The sequence below is a fragment of the Microtus oregoni genome, unplaced genomic scaffold (genome assembly GCF_018167655.1).
Source record: "Microtus oregoni isolate MIOR12 unplaced genomic scaffold, Mior012 000015F_ref0000493, whole genome shotgun sequence".
Lineage (NCBI taxonomy): Eukaryota > Metazoa > Chordata > Mammalia > Rodentia > Cricetidae > Microtus > Microtus oregoni.
The window spans coordinates 4,449,880-4,474,805 of NW_024543074.1; the positions used below are offsets into that span (position 1 = coordinate 4,449,880).

The window sequence follows — 24,926 nt, forward strand, 5'->3', positions numbered from 1 at the left end:
CAGTGCTCTACAAAGCAAGTTCCAGGACAGCCAGGGTTATACAGAGAGACTCTGTCTCAAAAACCCTAAGGGGGTAAAAGTGAATGAATGAGATTAAGATCAGTCACTCAGGACAGCTTCTGAGAGGTAAGGACAGAATGAAGCTACTTCCAAGGAGAGAGAGAGAGACGGTTCCCTAGGCTACCATAGCTTTCCCAGGTGTGAAAGAATGACCAAGCTTGGAGCAAAGCTTGGCTGGGGACCTTTACCATCCCTGACCATTACCACAACGGTGAGGCCAGTGCTTCAGGATAGCAACTCATCTGAGAATTGTTGCCGTCCTCAGACTTGCTTGGGTGGGGGAGGGATAGGCAGGGACACGGGGGGGCCTAGTTTCCACCCTCCCACACACCTCCTGAAAATTCTTCCCAAACAGCTCTTTGGAATCACACTAGTGAAGCTAATTATCATAATTACTAGGACATGCGCACGAGAAAAAAAAAAAGGTCTGCTTTGTCACCACAAATATTTATTTCCATCATTCAGGTTTGTTGTCCAAGCAGTAGGTTACTCAGGGTCCTGGGGAAACTGAGGCATGGAGATGGGGACCAGGGGAAGATGGGCAAATCAGAATGATGGTTTTGTTAGTCCGTAGGATATTGAAATCCTGTCGTTATGAGTCTCCCCCAAGGTCACCCAGCTAGAATTGAAACAAGTGGGAGAATTACAAGTAGATCTCAAAAGGTTTTGCTCCAAGTTGAAGGTTCTCCGTCTCCAGTATTACGTTCATTTCTCCAGCCTTTTCTCCAACTAGAAACTGGGGAGACACCTTGGAGTCTCTGCGCATACACATTTAAAGGCTGGGAACTGGGGCTATCTCAAAGCATTCTATCACCAGCAATAGCAACACCCTGAATGTCCAGAAGGCTCAATTTCAGTCTTACTTGGTCTGTATTAGCTAAGTGATCGTGGGCTAATTTCTTGATCAGTCTGAGCTTCAGCTTCTTCCCTGCTCAGATGCAGAGTACAAAAGTGTCTGCTCCCCAAATTATCATGACAATAAAATGGACAAATGCCTGGACCACTGCAAATCCCCGTGCCTGGCCCACAATGAATTCATTGATTGTGGCAGCTGGCATCGAGATTCGCTTTTCTTCAGGACATCTCCTCTTTCTGGCCCCACCCCTGCAGGTGGGCTCCTTCTTCATGATCAACCTGTGTCTGGTGGTGATTGCCACACAGTTCTCCGAGACCAAGCAGCGGGAGAGTCAGCTGATGCGGGAGCAGCGTGTACGCTTCCTGTCCAACGCTAGCACACTGGCAAGCTTCTCCGAGCCAGGCAGCTGCTATGAGGAGCTGCTCAAGTACCTGGTGTACATCCTCCGCAAAGCAGCCCGCAGGCTGGCCCAGGTCTCTAGGGCTGCAGGTGTGCGGGCTGGGTTGCTTAGCAGCCCCGTGGCCCATGGTGGGCAGGAGCCCCAGTCCAGTGGCAGCTGCTCTCGCTCACACCGACGTCTGTCTGTCCACCACCTGGTGCACCACCATCACCACCACCATCACCACTACCACCTGGGTAATGGGACGCTCAGAGTTCCCCGGGCCAGCCCAGAGATCCAGGACAGGGATGCCAATGGGTCTCGCCGGCTCATGCTGCCACCACCCTCTACACCCACTCCCTCTGGGGGCCCTCCGAGGGGTGCGGAGTCTGTGCACAGCTTCTACCATGCTGACTGCCACTTGGAGCCAGTCCGTTGCCAGGCACCCCCTCCCAGGTCCCCATCGGAGGCATCTGGCAGGACTGTGGGTAGTGGGAAGGTATACCCCACTGTGCACACCAGCCCTCCACCAGAGATGCTGAAGGATAAGGCACTAGTGGAGGTGGCCCCCAGTCCTGGGCCCCCCACCCTCACCAGCCTCAACATCCCACCTGGGCCCTTCAGCTCCATGCACAAGCTACTGGAGACACAGAGTACGGGTGAGAGCGTGGGTGGGTGTGCTGGGACCCCACAGTTGGAGGTTGGGTGGTAATCTAGAAGACTAAGGGTCTGGAGTCTGAGGACCCAGGGCCCAGTTCCCAGTTTCTCGTGCTGCTTCTTGTAGCTCTGGAACCTTCCACCAGTTCCGCTTTTTTCTTTTGAGCCCTAATTGTTTCATGTGTTTAAACGGGAGCTAGGATTACTGTATATGTTACTACAATGTAGAAGGAATGACAGTTGTCACACATGCATGCCTCCCATGTACTATGCCTTTGGCCATCACATCTAACTCCTGCTGCTGCCCGATGATGTGCCCGTCACATGCTTTGCAGGCAAAATCAGCTTGAGTCCTCTGGACAGGTTGGTAATGAGCCTGCATGCATCCTTGCTGTGTGCATAAGAGAAAAGGTGACTAGGAATGTTGGTGAGTGTGACCTCAAGACCACCTGACTCCGCAGCCCACTCTGTGTCCTTTGTCCCAGGGATCAGCGGGGAAATGGTGTGTGACTGTGGCAGTCTGGTGCCTCACAAGGTGACTGCTGTAAACAGAGAGACCTAGAGCAGGAGCAGCCAGTGCTGAAAGCAGCCAGCCTGTGGGTGGAGCCTCGGTGGCCTGGGGGAGTGGGATGCTTGCCGCCTATAGGCTGGCTACCCAGGCAGACACAGTCTGGGACCCGTGTTGCAGGGAGGACGTGGTGACAGAATGCAGCGGCATATGTGAGATGTCCCTTGGGAGTGTGTGTGGAGGCCAGAAAGTGTCAGCACAGAACTCAGAGTGAAAGGTTCTTAGGCTAGCTCTCCCCCTGCCCTGCCATGGGTCATTTCACATGTAGGCTTCCATTTTCCTCTGTGTGGGATTGAGGCTGTCACTACCGTGGGAGCTTACTGATGGCCTGCGGTACACAGATACACTCAGGAGGGGGACATAGCATCTTGTCTGTCCTAGGGGTCAGGCCTTGAGCTGACGACCCCTTCACACTTGTTTACCTGAGTAGTCTCTAAGGTGTCATTCATTTCTCATATTCTGTGACCAAAACAGGATTTAGATGAGCAAGGATGCCTTGGGACATGTCCCTGTGTATATTCAGAACATATCTGGTATACTGTGTGTGCTTGGGTGCATGAAGGAAAGTGGGGGGTATTCCGTGTGTGTGTGTGTGTGTGTGTGTGTGTGTGTGTGTGTATGAGGGTACGAGTGACTGATTTACATGCATTTGGGTATGGTGCTTCTTCCTGGTGTCTGCATAGGCACATATGTGCATGGGTCTATATATAAACATTAGATGGCATGAATTTGTTTGGGTATACATGTGTGTGCTCTGTGTGTGGGTGTGTATATGTGTGTGTGTATTGTGGTGCACAGATTGCATGTGCTCACTATACATGTGCACAGTGTGTGCGTGTATGTGGGTCTGGTATGTGTGGTGAGAAGGGTGCTCGTGTAGCTGAGTGCCAGAGATCCCCTGGGAAATGCTACTCAGCACTGTGTACTGGGTACAGAGCTACACTCTCTAGGGAGGGAAGCTAGTCTAGGTTCCTGACAGAAAGCTCCTAGGACATAGGACATAGCTCCATAGGACATAGCTGTACAGGATCACAGAGGACATGGTGGCTACCTCTCTACCTCAATTCTAGGATCCTCAGAAGTGACCATCAATAGGGTGCCATTGACATTGGGATATTTTGTTATTCAGGAACAACCCATTCACTAAGTGCCTAGCATACTGGTGACTGTAACCCCCAGCCTCTCTCCCACAGCCTCTACATCCTCCTAGGGCAGGGGAGCTCCTGGCGAGCATCTTGATGCTCTAACATCTACTCTTTTGTTCCAGGAGCCTGCCATAGCTCCTGCAAGATCTCCAGCCCTTGCTCCAAGGCAGACAGTGGAACCTGTGGGCCAGACAGTTGCCCCTACTGTGCCCGGACAGGGGCAGGGGAGCCAGAGTCCGCCGACCATGAAATACCTGACTCAGACAGTGAGGCTGTGTATGAGTTCACACAGGATGCTCAGCACAGTGACCTCCGGGACCCCCACAGCCGGCGACAGCGCAGCCTAGGCCCAGATGCGGAGCCTAGTTCTGTGCTAGCTTTCTGGAGACTCATCTGTGACACATTCCGGAAGATCGTAGATAGCAAATACTTTGGCCGGGGAATCATGATCGCGATCCTGGTCAATACACTCAGCATGGGCATCGAGTATCACGAGCAGGTAAGGATGCAGCCTAGGCTGGCTCCAGATAACAGCTCTTCCTTAGGGTTGATTCCTCTTTGTGTTGAAGTGGCTGAGAGAGGGGGATGGAAAGGAAGTGATGGGGTCTCTCGAGGGTGAGTGCAATGATTGTCCTTGTGTGTTTTCTGAATCTAGAGGTTGCCCAGGCAGCTGCAGGTATGTTCTGTCTGGGAAGGCTTCTCAGAAGAAGGACGCAATAAGCCACCAGAAGAGACTTGGGTCTTTGGAGAAGGCAAGGCAGGCAGGAGATGTATTAACTCAGTAAGCAGAGGGTGATTGACAGGCAGGAGGGCCATTCAGGTAGAAGTGAGGGATTGGCGGTGTTGAGTGGCCGTGCCTGAGAGAATATCAGGGAGCAGCCATGAAGCAGTCTTGGCTTGGCCTCAGGTCAGAGCCTTGCTGTGAACTGGGGTAACTCTGGGTAGGTAAGGGTGTCCAGAATGGCCAGGTGACTAGAAATCAGTGAATTTGAGGAGCTGCTCCAAGGAGAAGGGTGTTTGGTCAGGAGAAGAGGCTCAGCAAGGACCGTGAGCTGTCTTCAAATATTTGAAGGACTGTCATGTGGAAGAGGGAAGCTTAGTCTGTGGGTTGATGATGGCTGCCGGCTACAGATCTGGCTGAGAGGAGGAAGCTACCTCCAAGCTGTGCAGATGGAATGTTTGGCCATTCGGGGGACTGCACTGGCCTGGGCTGTCTAAAGAGGTTGGCCAGTCGCAATGTGTGTGTGTAGGTTCTCCCTAATACTGCTCATCTGGGTGTCCTGGCCATCCTGGGGCAGCAGGGAGGGGACTGGCCACCAGAGCCTCTCTTTTCCTGGTTTGGAACTGAGCGTGTATATCCCTCATTCCTGATTCCCATGCCAAGACAGAGGTATTGAGAGCTCGAGACAGTCCAGCATGAAATCGGAGGGGCGTCTCAACCAGTAGGCACCTAGCCAGGGTGTGTGAAAGCAGTAAAATGTTCACTTTCCAGTGGGTTCTGAGACCCCGTAGCCTCACCTCACTGACCTCTGCCCTGGAGATGACATGAGCCTTTGACTCTTAAACTGTCCTGTCTGGCCAGGCACACCCCTCATTAACCCATCCCATTGGCTCTACTCTCTCTTGCTCGAAGGACCCGGTATGGAGGGTATAGAGCAGCTATGCTATGTACGGTTCTTCCTGTGTCAGAGAGGTGTGTGTGTCTGGCTGGAACCACACACCGGCTGTAGTGCCAGTGGGTGGGCATGCATGGCACTGGGTGGGTGTGTTGTGTCTGGGCTGCGTGGGGTGTGGGCATGTATGCACGTGCTGGTTCTGCCGCAGAGAGGTGCTCTACTCTGCCAGGTGGTTGGGGGAGAGTGGGGACAGCATCTTCTCCTTCTGTGACCCAAGAGATGGCAATCTCTAACCTCTGCCACCTCGGATCCCCTAGCCTGAACTGCCACCTCCTCTCTTTCACTCAGGGCCGGCTGTGCCCGTCCTGCTCTCCCAAGGGAGCACATTTCTGGTGCCCTCCTCTCCCCCCCGGGTGGGGGGTGCACCCAGCAGTCCATGCCTGGCCAGATGCTGCTGGTGGAGGCTTTGATTACACGGGGAAGAAGCTGAGTCACACGGGCTCAAGGCAGATGAAGCTGCAGCAAGAGGGCTTTCAGTTAGATGTCAAGAAGGATGCCCCTTTTGGAGAGGAAAGAAAAGTCATTAGTTGAGGTGCTTCCGGCATCTCCTTACCCACGTTCCTGAGGAAAGAGGCGACAACCCTAGCTTCCCCCTTAGCCCTCATTTTGAACGGGCAGCATCTGCTGGAGGGATAAGTTTGTCCTAGTACCTGGTGGCTGACGGCCCCATGAGAGTGAGTGGGAGTCCCCAGCAGGCTGGGCAGATGACTGGTTGCCGCCTGGAAGGCTCAGAGGGTAGGCAGGGTGGCATAAAACCCCAGAAGCTGCCATGGTCCTGTGCTTGCAGGCACTGTGGCGTGAATGTCCCACCATCTGGGCTTCTGAGCAGGCTGAAGGAGAGCGAGAAAGTATGCAGGGCTGAGAGACAGCGACACAGAGGGGCTTAGAGGGGACGCAGGGATGGGACAGATGCTTAGAGGGAAAGATGGAGACCCAGGGGGAAAGGGACAGAAAAGACAGAGACAGAACTGTGGAAGGAGAGACAGAGACAAGGGGACAAGAGATGGAGACAGACATCTAGAGAGACAGAGGAAGACAGGAAGGACACTGAAGACAGAGACAGAGACAAAGGTCCAGATGCAAAGGAGGACAGGGATGGGGCAGGGAGGGGGAGCTCAGGATTCAGATGGAGCTGACTGCAGGGGAAGTGAAGCTGATTGGAAGGAAGGCTTGCAGATGCTACTGCAGTGGCTCTTGGGCCCCAGGCTCCTGGTGTCCCTGTGGGGCTCTTAATGAAGTGATTACATCCATCAATTCTGGTATTGATCAGCTTGGGGAGCCCTGGAGAGGGGATGCTGTAAGTGATCCTAGCCCTCTGCCCCTCTCACGTGCTGTCTTCTCCTACTGCCATCTGCTTTGCCAGTTATTCCCTTTCGTTGCTCAAGACAGTGCCTGTCCCTTCCACCTTCCTCTTGATGGGAAAACATCGTTTTGTTATCTTCCCCCAGACCTCCAAGGCTGGGACCATGTTGACTTCAGCATTCCTCTGATTCCCCTGTCCCTTAACCACTTGCCAGCAGCATTAGTGTGTCCAGAAAGATTAGTGAGAAGGACAAGGACACAGGACACTGGGGAGTACCTGAGCAAGAAAAGTAATGTAGTGTGACTATAGGATGGAGCCAAAGCATGTGTCCCACCAACAGGGGCCAGTACAAGGGAGTCCAGAATGGTGAATTATCAACTTATCCACCTGTTCATCCATCTGCCCATCAGTCTATCCATCCACTCCATTTTATTCCATCATTCATCCATCCGCCCACCCACCACCCATCCATCCATTCATCCATCCCATTCCGTTCCATCCATCTATCAGTCTACCCACCTATCCATCTATTCATCCATCCATCCATCCACCCACTGACCCACCCACCCGTCCATCCATTCCACACACATATCCTATGTGTCAGAGTTGGACTTATGCAGTGGTGCTGATAAATGTTTATTGTGTAGCCCTTAATAAAACAAAATAAACTAAGCTGGCCATCCCACTACTCAAGAGGCTGAGGCAGAAAGATTGAAAGTTCAAGGCCAGCCTGCACCATTTACTGAGATTCTGTATATAAAAAAAATGTAAATATTTACTTATTTATTTTATCTATATATGTGTGTGGTTGGGTAGCTGTGTGTGTATTGTATGAGCAGGTGCTCATGGAGGTTGGAAGAAGTGTCAGATCCCTTGGAACTGGAGTTACAGACAATTTTGAGCTGCTGTGAGGGTTTTGGAAATCAAACCTATGTCTTTGCAAGAGCAGTAAGTGCTCTTAACAGCTGAGCTGTCTCTCTAGTCTTCAGATTTTTTTTTTTTAAATAAAGAAAGGCTGAGAATATAGCTCTGGAATAGAGTGCTTTCCTAGCATGCCCTAGGCCCGAGTTTTAGACTCTAGTACTACAGAAACAAACAATCCCAACCTAATTTGCCAGTTTTCGTGGTGTAAATGTTCCCACCATAGCCAAGGATGTGGAGTTGGAAAGGGATGGACCCTAAGCTGAGTCTACAGGACAGCCAGGGCACAGCCATCCAAAGATGCAGCAAGGCGGGGGGTAGGGGGGACGACAGAGGTGCCAGACACTAAAACCTAAGTGTGGGCATTCGGAATGAGTGGGGCACTGGGTATGGGCTGGCCAAACAAGTAACACGAGATTAAGCTGGGAAAAACTCAGGCCAGATCTTAAGAGGCACAGAAAGGAATCTGGCTTGTGTCGATAGGTTCTTAGCAAGGATTTTTAGCAGGTCATATGACCAGGTTTGTGTTTTACCAGAAACATCCTGGGAGCTGTGAGGAAGTCGAGTGGGAGAGAAGGGGTTGCTGCCGTGGTCCATGCTCTGTTTTCATTTCTGGAGACAGAGAGGAGGGGGCTTGGGAGAACCCACCAGACCCAAATCCTTAGACTTAGCACCAGGTAGCTATTAGGAGGCGGCGGGGGGGGGGGGGGCAGCAAGGCCTCCAGTGGGGAGCAGGGACTTGAGATGATATCTGGGGGCCAAGAAGCGGCGCTGTGCCCTGTGTCCCATCCAGGGCCTTTCTGTGAGTTGGGGTCTTGGAGTCATAGGCTAATTGTCTCTTCTTGGTTCTGAATCCAGTAAAGGAAGGTGCTACCCACTTATTTTAGAAGCAAGATGGCAGCAGATAGGGCTGGGGAAGCTGAAAAACAGAGAGAGACTGGTGTAGCTGGCCTCTTAGGCCAGGAGAGGACAGGATGGGCACAATTCTGCTTGTCCCTAGTGTCCGGACCCATCCTGTCACTGCAGATACACGTCCAGAGAAGGTTTCTATTTATAAGTGGTTGAGGCTGGTTCGCAGCAAAGGAAGTGAGGGTATGATGGGGGTGGGGTCCACACGTGGTATGCCTAGACTGTTGAAGGGGGGTCACAGACTCCTTTTTGGTTCTGTTGAAAGCCGGGAGCACTCTCTCTTCAGACACAGATATGCCACATAGATACTCCAAGCGTGGCATTTGAAGGCAAGGCTTTGTGGATGCCTTCTACCTGGGCCTGGCCCTTGCTTTCCAGATTGTGGACCAGGGCCCGTGGGCCCAGCAAGACTTTGGGTAACAATTCCTTGATGGCCGACCTGCCCCATATTTTCAAGGGGTCTTGGTTGAGGGGAGTAAGTAGGGTACTGTTTGGAGCTATGGGGCTGTGTCCTTTTAGGCATCCCCTGGTTCTAGGCCTCCCCAGTTTCATATGGGGCACACATCTTGGGCACAGCCCACTGGGAGAATTCTAGGATGCCAGAGGGTGGGGGCAGAGCCAAAGCACCCAAGCGGTGTTTTTGTTCCTTTTCAATGGTAATTCACACCCAATGCCAGGTGCTGGCCTCCAGGGGACAAAGGAGAGGTGTTCACACCTTTACAACAGGTGAGGGGGCAGGATGAGGGCACAGCCAGCAGCCTAGCTTGGAAATGTCCTGGCTTGGCATAGGGGCATAAGGTGATCAAGTCAGGAGTGGCAGGAATGGGAGGGAGGGCTCTGAGGAAGCCTGAGCCGCCAGGAGGTGCAGGCCTGGTGGGGGAGGGGTAAGGAAGCTGTTCCTATAGCTCAGATGACAGGCAATGAGAGCCCTGTCAAGGGGACAGCACAGAGAGGACAGGAGTGGGCGGGGCTGTACTCCTACTGACAGGGTCTTTGGCCCTGGCACCCGACTGTCGGGATGGATGAAGGGCAAGCATGACTCCCAGATAACTATGAGGCTCCAACGCAGAATCCCCAGGCACGGTGGAGTGGGAAGAGGGGGAAGGAGCAGGTTCGAAGAGGAGGTGAAGGCTTTGTTTTGGACGTGTTGAGTTTGAGATGGCTGTGGGCCATGCTGAGAGGGCTATCAGGCAGGCACTGGCCGTCTGGATGAGAAGCTAGGGACTTGGAGGACTTTTGTTTAGTGTCCTCTACACTCTCCCTCCAGTGACAGCTGGAGGGTGGGAAGTGAGGTGATGGTGGAGGGAGGGCATCGAGGGAGGGAGTGGGCCTAGGATGAACTCTATAGAATATTGGCTGAGGAGAAAAGAGACCGCTGGAGAAGAGTCCCCTAGAGAGGCAGGAGGTGGCTGCACAGGGCCACCGAGACCAGGTGAAGTCCTGGCTGGATATTGCTAAGGCAGTTACTACCAGAAGGGCTGGAAAAATCCTTCCTCGCAAGGTGAGGGGCCGTGTTGGGGCAGGGACGTGACTTCTAGTTGAGTGTGCAGGGCATCTGTTTGGGGCCAGAGCAGGAGAGCGCCATGTGAGAAACGACAGGGAAAACTGATATAAGGGATCCTAGTGCAGGTGGAGGAGGAGGAAGATGAAGGTGCAGGCTGGGTGTGGGAAGGAACCCAAGGGTGGCCAAGTTTGGGACAGAAACAGGAAAACAGGTAACTGTGGGCCGAGCATAACACAACCATGCGGCCACCCAGCAAACATGGGCTGTTTGGTCAGCACAGCCTTGTTCGTGACTGACTTACTATACTCAGCAGTTCAGAACATAGCAGAGAGGCAGGGACATGGAGACTGACCTGAACCAGAGACCTTACGGGCAGGAACCCTCTGAAGTCAGTAGCATGAGATTGGCCCTCAATAGCCGACCATGGGCTTCAGGCCAGAGGTTGACCAAGAGGGTAAGGAGCAGGACCGACTTTCCTCCTTCCTTATTCCCTTCCCTTCCTTTTTAACATCTTTATGAGAGTCTCACTGTGTAGCCCAGGCTAGCCTCAAACTTAGGCAATACTTCTGTCTCAGCCTCCTGAGTGCTGGGGTTACAAGTGTGTATCACTGTTTCGTTGGCATGGTGCTGGGGGATCAAACCCAGACCCCACATATGCTAGGCAAGCACTCTACATTCGCATCACACACACACACACACACACAACACACACACACACACACACACACACACTTTTTTTTCTTTTACTTTTTTTTTTTTTTTTTTTTTTGGTGAAAGATGGGTTATTTTCTAGCCCGGGCTGACTTAGAACTTAAAATGTAGCCATAGCTGAGAATCACCTTGAACTCTTTATCCCTCTTCCTCCTGAGTACTGAGATTACAGGCATGGGCCACCATGCCAGGCTCAAGGCTCCAGAATTTTAAGTGGCCGGGGCTCGGGTTGGCTGTCTTGAAGCTGAGCCAGCACTGGCAGGGCTATGCCTACCTGGCAAGTATTCAGCTGGGAAACTTCTAGTAGCTGGAGAGATGGTGGGAGAGATAAAGCTAGCTGCTGGCTTAGGGATACAGGGGAAATACAATGAGGGTGCTGGGGGTGAAGTCTGCGGAGATGTGATATCCGGGCTGAGAGCCGTATACGGTCTGTGAGATTGTTTGGGAATTCTTCACCACCCTACCGTCCCCTGATTTCTCACACCTTCCAGGATACTTGCCTTCTCCTGACTCAGGCACCCTTATCTGTCCCTGCAGTCAGCGTAGACTCCAGTTCCTGGGAATAGGAACTGGGGACAGCAAAAACAGGGTTGAGATTAGCTGGGGAGCCCAGATTGGTGAGCAGAATCTTCTAGGATTGGTGGAGCTGCTAGGCGCTAAGGAAATGGACTAGGCATGGGGAGCAGACCGGAGTAGCTTCACCCAGCCCCTTCGTAGCTCTGGTCTGGCTTCTCCACCTTTTCCTGGGAAAGGCACTCACTGCCTGTCAGAACCAGCTCTCGGGCCTCCTGCTGGGACAGCTGCAGTATCTCCTAATTGGTCTTCATCTCCCCTCCAAGCCATCTGCAGGCTGCCACCACTGCAGCCAGATTAATCTTTTTAATACACAGACATGCACATTTCCTCCCTCCCTGCAGAAACATCAATGGCCCCGTGTTGTAGGCCAAGGCTGGTCCTGCTGGAGTTGTGGCTGGAAGCCACTTTCCTTGTGGGCCCTGCAGCCCCATCCTTTCCCACTCACGACATTTTGGGTCTTGAGTATGACCCCCACCCACCCACCCAACCACACACATAGTCCCTGCCCTTTGTGCTGCTGCTACACCAGCTGGGGATATTTCCCACGGATAATTCTTCTTGAGTGCCCCCTCCTGTACTGGCCCACTGACTTAGCTGGCTTCCAGCTCCGTGTTGCTCCTAGCTTTTTCTCCCGCTGAGCTGTGGCTCGCAGAACAGAGAGTTTGTTCTGGCACACTTGAGTCCTGCTTCTACCGTCTGGATTCACAAGGCCACCCGAGCCTGGGCCTGAGCGTCGAGTCTTCAGTCTTCGTAGCCTTGAACTCCCCTGTCCTGCAGAGAAGCCTCACTGCAAGGTGGTGGCTCTCTGTATAACACAAGAGGTTCCGGAAAGTCTGAGCTGCTCAGGGACTTTCCCAAGGTCACACGGTAGAAAGGTTCGGAGTTGGCAGGCCTACTGTCTTTGGGTTCAGTCCCACGTTTATATCAAGAATGTCCTGTCCACAGAGGCCACTTTAAAGCATAGTCAAGGGACTTGGTATGGTAGCAAGCTGCTGACCCTGTTAACTCACTGCACAGTGATGATCAGGGGAGGGCAGGTTGGGAGATGGGCAATGAGGGACTCTAGCCAGCATCAACACAGAGCAGAGGTCCCAGCCTCAGCTGCAAAGGCTCAGGCTGTCAGCCACTTCTTATATAATGTATTCACTCGGCCCTGACATCTAGGAACGGCAGGGGATACCCAGTCAGAGACCAGAGAAAGAGGATCTGAAGCCAGGAAGGGCATGAGGGGAACCTGGAACCTGCCTCAGGGACTGAGTGTGGTAGATGTGGTATCGTGAGACTTGCAAAGAAGCCATGTAACTCGTCAAGCTCCCACACCTCTGCAAGCTTCAGTCTCTTCAGGCCATGTCCTGTCTCTCCATCCCTTGTTTGGTTGGAAGTGTAGAGGAAATGAACTCTGGGAGGCCCTTCGTCCACTGGGTTCTAGCGAAAGTGACTCCACCTCTGCCCCTGTGAGTGGTCAGAATTATGGCTGCAGTCCCTAGGGCCACCGTGTTACTAAGATTGTGTCTGTGTCCTGTCCTGTGTTGGCAAAACATTCCCAGCCTCCAATTTAGTAGCTTGGACCTGGCTTTCTGGAGAAGGAAGGTTTTATGTTGGTTTGTTTTTTGTTTTTCTTCTTCCATGGATCACCAGGGGATGGACTATTAGGTTTTGGAAAAAGAGAGGCCTGGCCCTTAAGTGTGTGCAGAAGAGTAGCAAGGCTGAGGCCAAATGCCTGGTTGTTCACTGTCTACCCATACCAGGCACCCCAGCTTCTCCAAAACTGCTTGGCAGAGCTGGGTGGGGTCTTCAGCCTTTGCTGCCCCACCTCTCTGATGGAGATCCGTGGGATAGCCCTCCAGGGGTCCCTTGTACCTGCCTTCTCTCTGAGCCCTTTGCTGTGTGCTGATAAACTGTGCTAGTATGTGCCCCTAGGCTATTGATGCAGACTGCCTAGGGTCCCCAGGATGAAACCTGTGTACACACAGTAGCTGTTTGCACTTTTAGAGCAAACCCCTGCATATCAAAGATATGGTGCTGTTAGGGCATGGTGGCCCAGGACTCAGGAGACTGTGGCTGAAGGTGTGTGAGTTCAAGGCCAACCTGGACTGGGTTATATAGTGAGACACCTCCCCCTCCCCCCTTTTTCCTTGGTCTACTTGGTTCCAAAAAAGTCTTGAAAGTTACTATGCTTTCAGCTGTTTGGAAGGAGTTTGATGCATTTTGAGTCTTAGTGGATTTTTGAAGTACAGATTGAACTATCTTGTATTCATTTGCATTGTTTGGGCCAGCTGGTAGTGGCACTTGCCTTTAATCCAGTACTTGGTAAGCGGACCTCTGTGAGTTCGAGGCCAGTCAGGTCTACAGAGCTAGTTCCAGGACAGCCAAAGCTACACTGAGAAACTCTGTCTGGAACCCCATCCTAACCCAGAAAAAAATGTTTGGAACCAGAAGTGTTTTAGATTTGAGAGTATTTCCATGTGCATAATATGATATTTTAGGTTCAGGACCTATGTCTGAGTTCATTGATGGTTAATATACTCCTTGTACACTCAGCCTGGTTTAAAAATCATATATTTGAAGAATACTTGTGCTTTTGTTTTGTCTCAATTTTTTGGTTTTGGTTTTATAATAGGATCTTATTATGTAGTCCTGACTGGTTTGGAACTCGCTATGTAGACCAGGCTGACCTTGAATTCACAGAGATCTGCCTGTCTCTGCCTCTGGGTACTCAGGTGTGTGCTGCGAATGAAGGCACGTGTCACCCTGCCTAGCTGGTATATTTGTTCTGACTGTGTCCTGTCACGTGGTCAGGTGGAAATTTCCGCTTGTGGCATCACATTGGTTCTCAGGAAGTTGGAGGTTTTGAATTTGGGGTTTGGGATTAGAGAAGCTCAATCTATGTACTCTCTGTGACCTAAAATCCACCCTTGTGGATTCTACCTCATGCTGCTTTCATGTCTGCTTGTGCCTGACACCCACATCTGTAGCAGATGTGTTCTGCGCTCAGCCGTCATTTGCCTGGATTCCCGGGCTCCTTACTGTCTCTGTGGCTTTGGTCTGAATCCTCATGGTTTAGTGTTATCGGGGTCAGGACAATTCGCTTTCCCCGGATCTTCCTGCCCTCTGTCTTAGAGCCCATTCCCACCATCTCCTAGCTTCTTCTGCTGCCCTAGAGCATACGCAGAGGAAGGTTGTTAGGTGGGTGGCAGGTGAAGAAGCCTGCTCAGGCCTGGAGCCTGTGGCCGTACCTGTGTGTTCAAGGCTCAGGGAGGAGGGCTGTGTAAGTGGAGCAGGCTCACTGACAGTAGCAACTTGGTCACTGGATTTTGGAGTAGAGTGGGGTCAGAAGAGGTCTGAGCGCTGGGCTTTATCTACACTTAAACGGCCTCTTCCCTGCTTTCTGCACTGTGCTGACCCTGGAGGGGCCAAAGGTCCCGCCTTGGTGTGACCCTATTAACTAGAGCTGGTTACCGTGTCCTCTCAGGACTCAGAGCTGGTGAGTCAAATACTCACTCAAGATCTGCCAGAGCAATGGAGGGCCGAAAGAGCTCCCCCAGGAGCTCAGGTGACCCTCAGACACCCAGGCCTGCCTTTAGGAAGAACTCCATGCATGGGCTGTGACCCCCCACCCCCAATGTCCCAGCCCACTAGTGAGAGGCCCTTTCCTTCCAGTTCTCTAACTGCCCTCCCAGCCTGGTCACACAGATTGGGGCCATTAAGATACATTTGGTTGCGCCAAGGACCTGGCTTCATGCTTGAGCAGCCAGACGAGTCATCTGGGTAAACAGGAGGAGGTGTCTGATGGAATGAAGGCCTCATTTGGCTGCTTCTTCCCTTTTCTCTCTCCACCCCCCCTTCTTGGTTTTTCGAGACATGGTTTCTCTGTGTAACAGTCCTGACTTTCCTGAAACTCACTTTGTAAACCAGGCTGTCTTCGAATTCACAGAGATCCAGCTACCTCTGCCTCCCAAGATTAAACGCACCCTTCACCACTGCAAAGATGTGGGTATTTCTTGTAATTCAGCTTCTTGGCCGGGCTGCTACTATGCACATAGGGCTTTTGGTTTGTCGCGGTCACCTGTCAGGTGGGCAGTGAGCCCACTAAGATAATCACATCCTTACCTACATCCCAGCCCACAGCCAAACCATGCACCTCCCTTCTCCCCCAGCTAGGATGATAGCTCCTCTTGCCTACTCACCTCTCCCCGACCCTGGGGCTCTCCTGGGAGACCCACTCACCCTTCGGAGTTCATCACAAGTGCTCCCTCCCATAGCCTTTCTCCGCATCGTCTCCCCTCATCTTGCCCTGAGCATCCAGATTTTCTATCTGGATCATATGTTTTGGCACCACGGCAGGTTCTAAGGTCCCTTGTGGTTATTCAACTGTTTAGTGTATATACAACTTGTTTCTAGCCAGACACGGGGCTCCTGGGAGGCGTGCTTTTTACAGCTCTTTCAATGCCTGGTATATTGCTAACCATACAGCAGGCTCTTCCTTCATACTGGAGGGAAGAGGCTAGTGAGCTGGAACAAGCAGATGAGACAACTTTTGTCGTCTGTTCTGAGGGCCTCGCTAGGATGCATTCATGGTCCCATCCCAGACCTTGGATAGGAACATAAAAGGAATAACCTCAAGTGTTTTACAGTTGGCCAGAGAGGTTGGGAATCTTACTGAAGGTCACAGCATGAGTGGCAGGATAGGGTAAGGATTAGTCCAGATACCATCAGGCACAAGCTGCAGATGCATCCTCATTCTGGGGATTGCCCTCCTGCTTGCTAACACACGAGTGACCAGGAACGTGTACAGTTGCAATTTATCTGGGAGGAAGCAGGCGTAGCCTTTGTTATTTGCAGCAGGCTGCCAAGCTCATGGAGTAGCTGTGGTATATGTATGACTGCACGGACTATAAGGTGGGGTGTGCCCCCATTTAATGTACCTTGCTAGTCTGGGTCTTAATACAGGAACTGAAAAAAAAAATCTTAGATCCCCTAGGAGAAACTGCAGAACCCACACAGTAGCCCCCCAAAAACCTTTAGTCTTGGGACCTGAGATCCAACCCTGGGAATGATCCCAGGGTGGCTGTCCTTCAATACCTTTCTTCTTAGATACTCCCTAAGGTTGCCATTTGGGCTTCTCCTCTCCCTGGGGCCCCATGTTCAGGAGGACTGGGATATGGGACTTGGGGATGAGTCTACTACATACGCCACTGCCCTCTAGCCCGAGGAGCTCACCAACGCCCTGGAAATCAGCAACATCGTCTTCACCAGCCTCTTCGCCTTGGAGATGCTGCTGAAGCTGCTCGTATACGGTCCCTTCGGCTACATCAAGAACCCCTACAACATCTTCGACGGTGTCATTGTTGTCATCAGGTACGACTGCCCCCTCCTGCCTTTGTCTGAAAGAGATTCAGCCAGGATGGCTTGGGTTGGGAGACATGGCCTCAGAATTCCACCCTTTATCTTCTCTCTGGGTCTCGCCTTGCTTTCCTAGAGCCCAGGCCCCTTTTTCGGCTGCCCTCCTTACATCTAGCTCTTGTCCTCGACCCTACCCAGGCCTGGGGTGGGTAAGGATCAGAGAGTTGGCTCTCAAGTGGGGTTGGAGGAAGAATGAGATGCCGTCAGTTTCTCTGCTCACAAAGTGCTTGGAAAACCAACTCAGACGTCCAGCAACTTACTTTAGGGTTTCCAAGACCTGGAAAGAATTCCATCCCCCACCCCCAACCCAGGGCCAGAACGACTTTATTGGTTTCTGGAATTGGCTTTAGATTTCATTAGAAGAGAACAAAGCAAATATTCCACAACTCGATGCTCTTGCATTGGTGGGATTTAAGGAGAGGGCGGCCTGTTGCCAGGATGTGATCTCTGGCTGAGAGGGGAGGGTCAAGCAAGCAGGAGCTGTCACCTGGATTTTCAGCTCCTCTGAAGCCAGACGTACTGTGCCTGACCTTGTTCCAACCTGTGCTGGGAAGCTGGGTCTCAGAGGTCACCAGTGGGTCCTCAGAAAGGGAAGTCAGGCTGCAGGGGTGTAGGGACTCAGGCTGCCTGCCTCCCACAGTGTGTGGGAGATTGTGGGCCAGCAGGGAGGTGGCCTGTCGGTGCTGCGGACCTTCCGCCTGATGCGGGTGCTGAAGCTCGTACGCTTCCTGCCGGCACTGCAGCGGCAGCTCGTGGTGCTCATGAAGACCATGGACAACGTGGCCACCTTCTGTATGCTGCTCATGCTCTTCATCTTCATCTTCAGGTGAGCACACTGCTGGCCAAGAGTGGGGTGGGACTAGAGGCAGGAGCACAGGACCCTGATCCGATCTGGAACTTCCTGTGTCTCCAGCATCCTGGGCATGCATCTCTTTGGTTGTAAGTTTGCATCGGAACGGGATGGGGACACGTTGCCAGACCGGAAGAATTTTGACTCCCTGCTCTGGGCCATCGTCACTGTCTTTCAGGTTCAAGGGTCGTAGGGCAGGGGTGAGCTGGGGAGGTTGGGCATGCAGTCAAGCCCTGACTCCTGTCCCCTGCCCACAGATTCTGACTCAGGAGGACTGGAATAAAGTCCTCTACAACGGCATGGCCTCCACATCATCTTGGGCTGCCCTTTACTTCATCGCCCTCATGACGTTTGGCAACTACGTACTCTTTAACCTGCTTGTCGCCATTCTGGTGGAGGGCTTCCAGGCAGAGGTAACCCCCTGCCCTGCCCATCTCACCCTAAGAGGGCAGTCTCCCAACTCCCAGAAGGGATGACTGTCCCTTCTTTCTGCTGCTTACCATGAGGCCTGGGAGACTCTCTGGACTAAGCCAGGGTGGACTTGGGGTGGGGAGTGCTGGGTCTTTTGAAGCTGTCATCAGGGGTGAGACAGGAGATGGCTGTGTGGGTTGTAAGTTTGCAGGTTGTAGGGTCCTTTTAGTCAGCGAGGTCCTTCCCCAGAAAGACAAGCCAAATTTGAGGACCTAGGTAGTCGAATCCCAGAACATGGGCCTTTATGGTACATGTAGGGAGGATCCATCTGAGCTGAGGGGTGTGGGAGGCTTGTGTGCAAATCATCTGAGCACAGGCTGAGCTGATGAAGATGCCACCAGGGCCCCAGGCAGGGCTGAGCTGCCCAGGGTGAGAAATGAGCCCAATTAGCTGTGGGCATGGCAGAGATGAGCGTCCTATTTCCAGCCCAGACTCCATCACCTCCGTCACAGGCAGCGTTATCAATTAATATTGATTCACATTGATCCTGCCCTGGCTGTGCCAGGGCACAGCTTCTGTCCCAAAGACCTACCTCCTTCTCCCTCAGCTCTGCCCGTCTTCCCACCCAAGCTCTCATCCCCACTCCGTCACGCCAGCACCTCAAACAGGGCAGGTTGACCCAACCTAAAAATTCACCAGGCTGGGCCTGGAGAAGCTCTTGGTCCAGTTCTCGCTGGGTGACCCGGATGGAAACTCCCGCTGCGGCCTGGTCTATAAATACCTAGCACACGGTGGAAAAACAAAAATCTATTTTCCGACTCTTTCCCAGTCTTGCAAGGGAGGGCTGTTCCCCCTGGGCCGGGCTGGGCTGAGGGGGTGTGCGTGTTGGGCACTAGCGGTGTGCAGGAGGGAGCATCTGTCCCTCACTGGCCCTTCTCCACTTCCCTTTCAATTGTGTAGTTATCCATGACCACATTTCCTCCCTGCTGAGTGACAGCAAAGGCAGCTTGAGGTGTGTGGGGGAGGCTTTAGTGAGAGGTGGGTGGGTCTCCTGCACTGCCAGTGTGCCGCTGGCGCTGTCCTTGCCATAGGACGCTTCTTTGAGGTTTCCCCCTGGATCTGAAGATTTGAGAGATACCACAGGGTTCTCCCAAGAGCGTCATGATTGGTAGCCACTAGCTGCCTGCCAGAGTGAAGAGTTGAATGGGGAAGGGTCTCTTCAGTCCCTTCCAAAAACAATTCGTGATGACTGAGTTTATTCTCAGGCTCTCAGGGGAAAAAAATCCTGAAGGAAGTAGAAAATACCCTAGCCTATCCTCCCTCATCTAGCTCCCATGGCAGACCTGGGGTGTCCAGCATAGATAGCTAGCCCCTTCCCCACCAACTGGCTTTCACAAACACCTTGCTACATTGAATGCAGCTGAGCTGGCCTGGTTGCTAGGCAGCAGCAATGACTGAGTGTGGGAACAGAGCTGCCAGGCCCTTATGTCTGGCCTGGTCACCCTGGCCCTGCTGGAGGCCTGAGAGCTTTCCCAGCATGGGAAGGACTGACAAGGGCCTCACAGGAAATTCCCTCCTAAGCCTTCGTAGTGTAAGTGCCCTTCCCGGGGAAAGTGTCACCCAGGGCCTGGTGCCTTCAAGGGCTGGGTTGGGGTTGATGCTTCAGGTAAGGTGTACAATAGAGGAAGAATTTCAAGGTTAAGCTTCCTCTCCCTGGGGTGGGGTGCAGCTGGAGCCCTGAGGGGTTGGACCAGCGGCCCCACTGTCCTGCATGGGGTGTCATTCAATGCTCATGACGGGCACCTCTGGAACCTCCTGTCCTTTCCTCTGTAGGGTTTCGGTAGGTCCCACAGTCTGGCAAGGGGGGCTAGTTTTGGGGTCGTGATAACCTGGAATACTGTTTTGCTTTTATAAACAAGACAACCCACCTCAGTGGAAGGAGCAACTGCCCCATTTTGGCGAGCCTCAGCGGGAGACCTCAAGGGTAGTTCTCCTGCTGGCCTTAACATCCTGCTAAGAGTGGGTAGGGGTGGCTTTGGGGACAGAGCCTGCTTGGCTGCTGATTTCCTGATTCCCAGGGGGTAGTGCCCTGAATTCCTGTATATTTGTCATCCATGCTCTTAATTAGATGAACAAGCAGCAGGCCCTGTGTGTAGCCATTAATTGATACTAAACGACATCATGGCCGCCATCCCACTGTTACTTGTCCCTTCTCATCCCACCCTGGGCAATCGCACCCATTCTGACTGGAGAGGACTTGGGCTGAGAGTCTTAGAAACGATGAGACTGGACTCTGCCCCACATTGAGGCCCTGGTCCTATCTTTTATCCGCTTCTCCATCCTCTCCCTCCGCCCATTCCTACCCCTCCAGCCCACACTGACACCTTGGAACAGAGAGAGGGATCTGTGCTCTTAGCGGGAGATGTGGGGCGCAGCCCATAGTCTCTAACTGCACAGGATGGGGCAATTTCCTTAACTTCTGTGACCTCAGGTGCCCACCCTGCAGGATGCTTGTAATGGTGCCATCTCCCACCTTGCAAGGACGTGAGCTTTGCTCATGAGCCGTTGAAGGCTGGGCATGGTGGCAAACGCACCTGTAATCCTAGTCCTGAGAAGGCAGAGGCAAGGGGACCGTGAGTTCCATTCCCGTCCGAGCCGTGCAGTGAAACCTTGCCTCAAAAGTCAAGGACCGTGGATGCATTCAGTAGAATGCTTGCCTGGCACGGTCAAGGCCACGACTTTGACCCCTAGTTCCACAGAAAAGCACGGTGGCTACTCTTACAAGGATTATTGGAGGACTTGATCCTTGCTGCACTTGCCTTCCCTCTGTGGCCTCTGCCTTCACCCTTCAGATTCATTCAGGCCTGGGAGCCTGAGGCTGAATTCTAGAAGGCTGTCCTGTCCCCACTCTCCCTACCCTGTGTCCTTCATTTCCTTTTCTTCATCCTCTTGGGACATTGCTGATCTATTGAAGGCCTGAGTGCCTGTGAACAGCAGCCCTCCCCTACCTCCCCCTCTCCCTGTAGGAAATCAGCAAACGGGAAGATGCGAGTGGACAGTTAAGCTGTATTCAGCTGCCTGTCGACTCCCAGGGGGTAGGTATGCGATCACGAGTCGGCATGCCCCTGTGCCCAGTGCCCCCTCCACTCTGCCCCTGTGTCTCTGTGTTCCTGTTCATGCTCAGCTGTCGTGCAACCTGTGGTCGCCGTGGTGGTCATTGGTGTCATGAGGTTTGCTTTGATTTTAAGTCCCTTCCCCACTCCCCCCACCTTAAGGACACGGAAGGGAGGAACTTTTTTACTTCTACCCACATCAGGGTGCAGAGGGCACATTCCCATCCCTGCCAGGCCTGTGGATGGGCCAGAGAAGGAAGGGACTTAGAATCCTCTATGTGCACACGTATGTGGGCACCGCATGCGTGCCTGCCCGCACCTGGGTCCTGAAGGAGCCTGAAACATCCGGCCTCGGTGGAAGTAAGACCTGTGGTCATAGAACATGCTCCCTCATTCTTTCCCCCATCACCCCTTGCCCTGGTCTCCACTGGAGGTCCCATAGATATCTCAGCTCAGTACAAGTCTTTGGAGGATGCAGGGATGGATGTAGCTCTGGTCATCCTGTAACACGATTTTAAAGCCACCTTTGAGTCTCTGACCACCAGTCACTGAATTAAATTCTACCAGCCGTCTCTGAGCACGTCTCTCCATTTGGCCCCTCAAGCCAAACCTGTACTTTGCTGTTTCCTGCACTGACACTAGAATGTGGGGCGAAGTCAGGCTTCTCATGGGACCCCATAGGGCTATGCATCCCTAGCAGCCCCCTGGAGATCCCACTTGATAATTAAAGGCCTCGTTAGGGATGTAAACTGAGTTAATGAAAATGATCCCCTGAGATGCCAATTATCCAGTATTTATGTCCTTATCAAAAGTAGCAATCAAGTATTTTTTAATAACTTCTTAAGGAAGAGTGTATAATTACTGGGAAACCTACTGACCTGCTAAGAAGGAAGGGAAAAAAATCTATCCCAGAGACCGAGAGAGAAGTAGAAATGGGGCCAGGAAGAAGCTGGAGCTTGGGGTAGGTGGAGGCCAGGGGTCAAGGGACTCACGTACCATCTTTGTGCTAAGTTGCTCTGGCTTGGGTCTTTCTGTTTCCTTCACAGATCCACACGTATGAGGTTCAGGGAGGGATGACATGAGGAGAGGGGAAGGGGTCCTGAGTAGGCTTTTGGAATTGGGGCTGTAGTGACCACTTCACCCTGGTTCTCCACCCCTCTGGCTTATGCCACCTGCCCATCCAGACACCCCTTGTCCCCTCAGTTAGTTTTAGTGCCAGTCCAGCCAGGCTGCCTGTGCTGTGGGCTTGGTTATCCATGGCCTTTTGTAAGGTTTGGCTGGTGGGAGGCAGAGGCATCAGCCATGGGAAGCCCCAGGCCCCCAGCCTGGGTGGTCTGGCCCGTCCCCATGCATGCCTCCTGTCGTGGTTGCTGGTTCCTGTGGTCTGTGTGTGGTGTGTTCATGTGATGAGAGGGAGCCCTTGTCCCAGACTGATGACACCTCCCTGTCCAGGGTCCTAATGATCCACCATTCCCTGACCCTAGGGAGATGCCACCAAGTCCGAGTCAGAGCCTGATTTCTTTTCACCCAGCGTGGATGGCGATGGGGACAGGAAGAAGCACTTGGCCTGTGAGTAAAGGCCCTGAGGGGAATAGTCTCTGTCCCCGAACCTGCCTGGATGGACTCAGGATCTCCCCTCTCCTCCCGCAGTGGTGGCCTTGGGAGAACACCCAGAGCTACGGAAGAGCCTCCTGCCACCCCTCATCATCCACACGGCTGCTACCCCAATGTCACTGCCCAAGAGCTCCAGCACAGGTGTAGGGGAGGCACTGGGTCCCGGCTCTCGCCGCACTAGTAGCAGTGGGTCCGCTGAACCTGGAACTGCCCATCATGAGATGAAGTCACCGGTAAGGGATTGCACGTCGGTGTCCCACTGTGGGAGAGAAACAGGGCAGCAGGATGACGGGCTGGACAGAGCAACCAGGGCTAGGGAAGCAGTGTTCTTACCCAGCGCCCCTGTTCTCATCCCATGTGACCCTGGGCAGGATTAACTTTTCTGGGCCCCTCCTATAGATCAAGGATGGGGTACACATTCCCCCTTTATACTTAAACCCTCATTTAGCTCCTGCTACCATGCTAGATTCTGCTGTGGATATTGTGAATGAGATCTTTACTGGCCAAGTACTGTGAGAGAGGTACCATCATTGCTTCCATTTCACTGATGGGGACCCCGGTCTCAAGTGGCTGGAGTGAGTGACGAAGCCAATTTGATAGTGCAGAAGACTATACTCATACTGTCTTTTTATTTATTTTTATTTTTAGGCCTTTACCTCTAATTTATTATTATTTTACTTGGCATTTTGAAGCAGGGTCTCACTACATAGCCCATGCTGGTTTTGAGCACATGACCCTCCTGCCTCAGTCTCCCAGAGTACTAGGATAAGAGGTGTGCACCATCAGCCAAGACTTTATTTATTTATTTATTTATTTGTTTATTTATTTATTTTGCTTTTCTGAGACAGGGTCTCCCAATGTAGCTCTAGCTGCCTGGAATTCACTAGTAGACTAGGTTGGCCTTGAATTCACAGAGCTCCGCCTACCTCTACCTCCAGGGTGCTAGGATTAAAGGTGCATACCACCACATTGGCTAGCTAAGAGTTTTTTTATAATTGCTATATTATTGTATATGTTTATGTAGTAAAGTGTGGCATTTGGTGCATGCGAATATGAAATGATGTTATTAGGCTGTTAATAACTATAGCATCTCACATACCTTTTTGTGTCATAACATATGTCTACTCTCTTACCAAATTCAAAACATGCATTACGTCATTGCTCTCTATAGGCACCGTGCTACTATAGGTGTACTTCTTTGCTCTGATTGACATTTTGTTCCCTTGGACCAATAACTCCGAGCCTCCCAAGCTCCATGGGGCACCCACCGTTCAGCTCCTGGATACATTCATTCCTTTCAGAATCCAAACTGAGATCATGGGAAAATCTGCCTCTCTGTGTCTGGCTCATTTTACTTAGTATCCTTTTCTCCAAGGTCGCCCACGTTCCTGGCAGTAACAGGATTTTTTTTTTCCATTTTTACTATTTGGATTTAAGTGCGTATGTTTGTGTGTGTGCGCGTGTGAACATGTGTGGAGGCCAGAGGTCAGTGTTGGATGTCTTTCTCTATTGTCCTCCACCGTATCTTTTGAGAAAGAGTCTCCGGCTCAAACTGGTGCTCGCTGACTGTCGAGACTGGCTGGTCAGCAAACTTGGGGGACGTGCTTGTCTCCACCCCTGACCCGGTGCTAAAGTTACAGCTATGCACAACCTGGCTTTGTCCATGGGCGCTGGCTACCCGCACTTGGGCCCTCATGCTTGTGTGGTAGGGATTTTACCCACTGAGCCATCTCCCCAGCCGCCTTCTTTTTAAAGGCTGAGTGTTGTATATGTGCCATATGTTCTTTTTAGTTAAAAAATTATTTCTATTTTTAATTATAAACGTGTGTGTGTGTGTGTGTGTGTGTGTGTGTGTGTGTGTGTGTATGCAGTGCTCTCAAGGGTTCAGAAGAGTGTGTCTTATCCCCCTGGAACCAGAGTTATAAGCAGTTGTGAACCTCGTGATGTTTTCTTTGAGAGAGCATTGTATGTTCATAACCACTAAGCCATCTGTGTAGCCCCATTTTTAAAATCCTTTTGGCTGAGGGACACTTTGCTATTGTGAGCAGTGATGCAATGAACATGAGAGCAGAGCTGGGATTTTTTTGCATAGTGATTTAGAATATTTTCTCTCTATACCTATAGTTGTAGAATTGCTGGACTATACAGTCATTCTCTTTTTAGACTTCTGAAGATCTTCCATATGGTTTTCCACGGTAGCTGTACTAATTTATATTCCCACCAACAGTGTGCAAATGTTCCCTTTTCTCCACATTGACTTGGACCATAGT

The 24,926-nt window shown here is 52.1% G+C and overlaps 1 protein-coding gene across 17 annotated transcripts in view; it reads left to right on the top strand.

Annotated features, from left to right (window-relative positions):
- Positions 1 to 24,926, top strand: part of Cacna1g (calcium voltage-gated channel subunit alpha1 G) — a 65,356-nt gene that overhangs the window by 13,495 nt on the left and 26,935 nt on the right. For 10 of the 17 annotated variants that reach the window (XM_041665736.1, XM_041665719.1, XM_041665721.1 and 7 more), the window contains exons 8-16: positions 1,171 to 1,954; positions 3,788 to 4,164; positions 16,472 to 16,623; positions 17,309 to 17,494; positions 17,582 to 17,696; positions 17,776 to 17,931; positions 20,956 to 21,024; positions 22,527 to 22,611; positions 22,693 to 22,889. In XM_041665736.1, coding sequence (XP_041521670.1) covers positions 1,171 to 1,954; positions 3,788 to 4,164; positions 16,472 to 16,623; positions 17,309 to 17,494; positions 17,582 to 17,696; positions 17,776 to 17,931; positions 20,956 to 21,024; positions 22,527 to 22,611; positions 22,693 to 22,889 — 2,121 coding nt within the window. The remainder of the gene's footprint in view (positions 1 to 1,170; positions 1,955 to 3,787; positions 4,165 to 16,471; positions 16,624 to 17,308; positions 17,495 to 17,581; positions 17,697 to 17,775; positions 17,932 to 20,955; positions 21,025 to 22,526; positions 22,612 to 22,692; positions 22,890 to 24,926) is intronic. The other 7 variants (XM_041665722.1, XM_041665723.1, XM_041665727.1 and 4 more) reach the window with 2 other exon arrangements.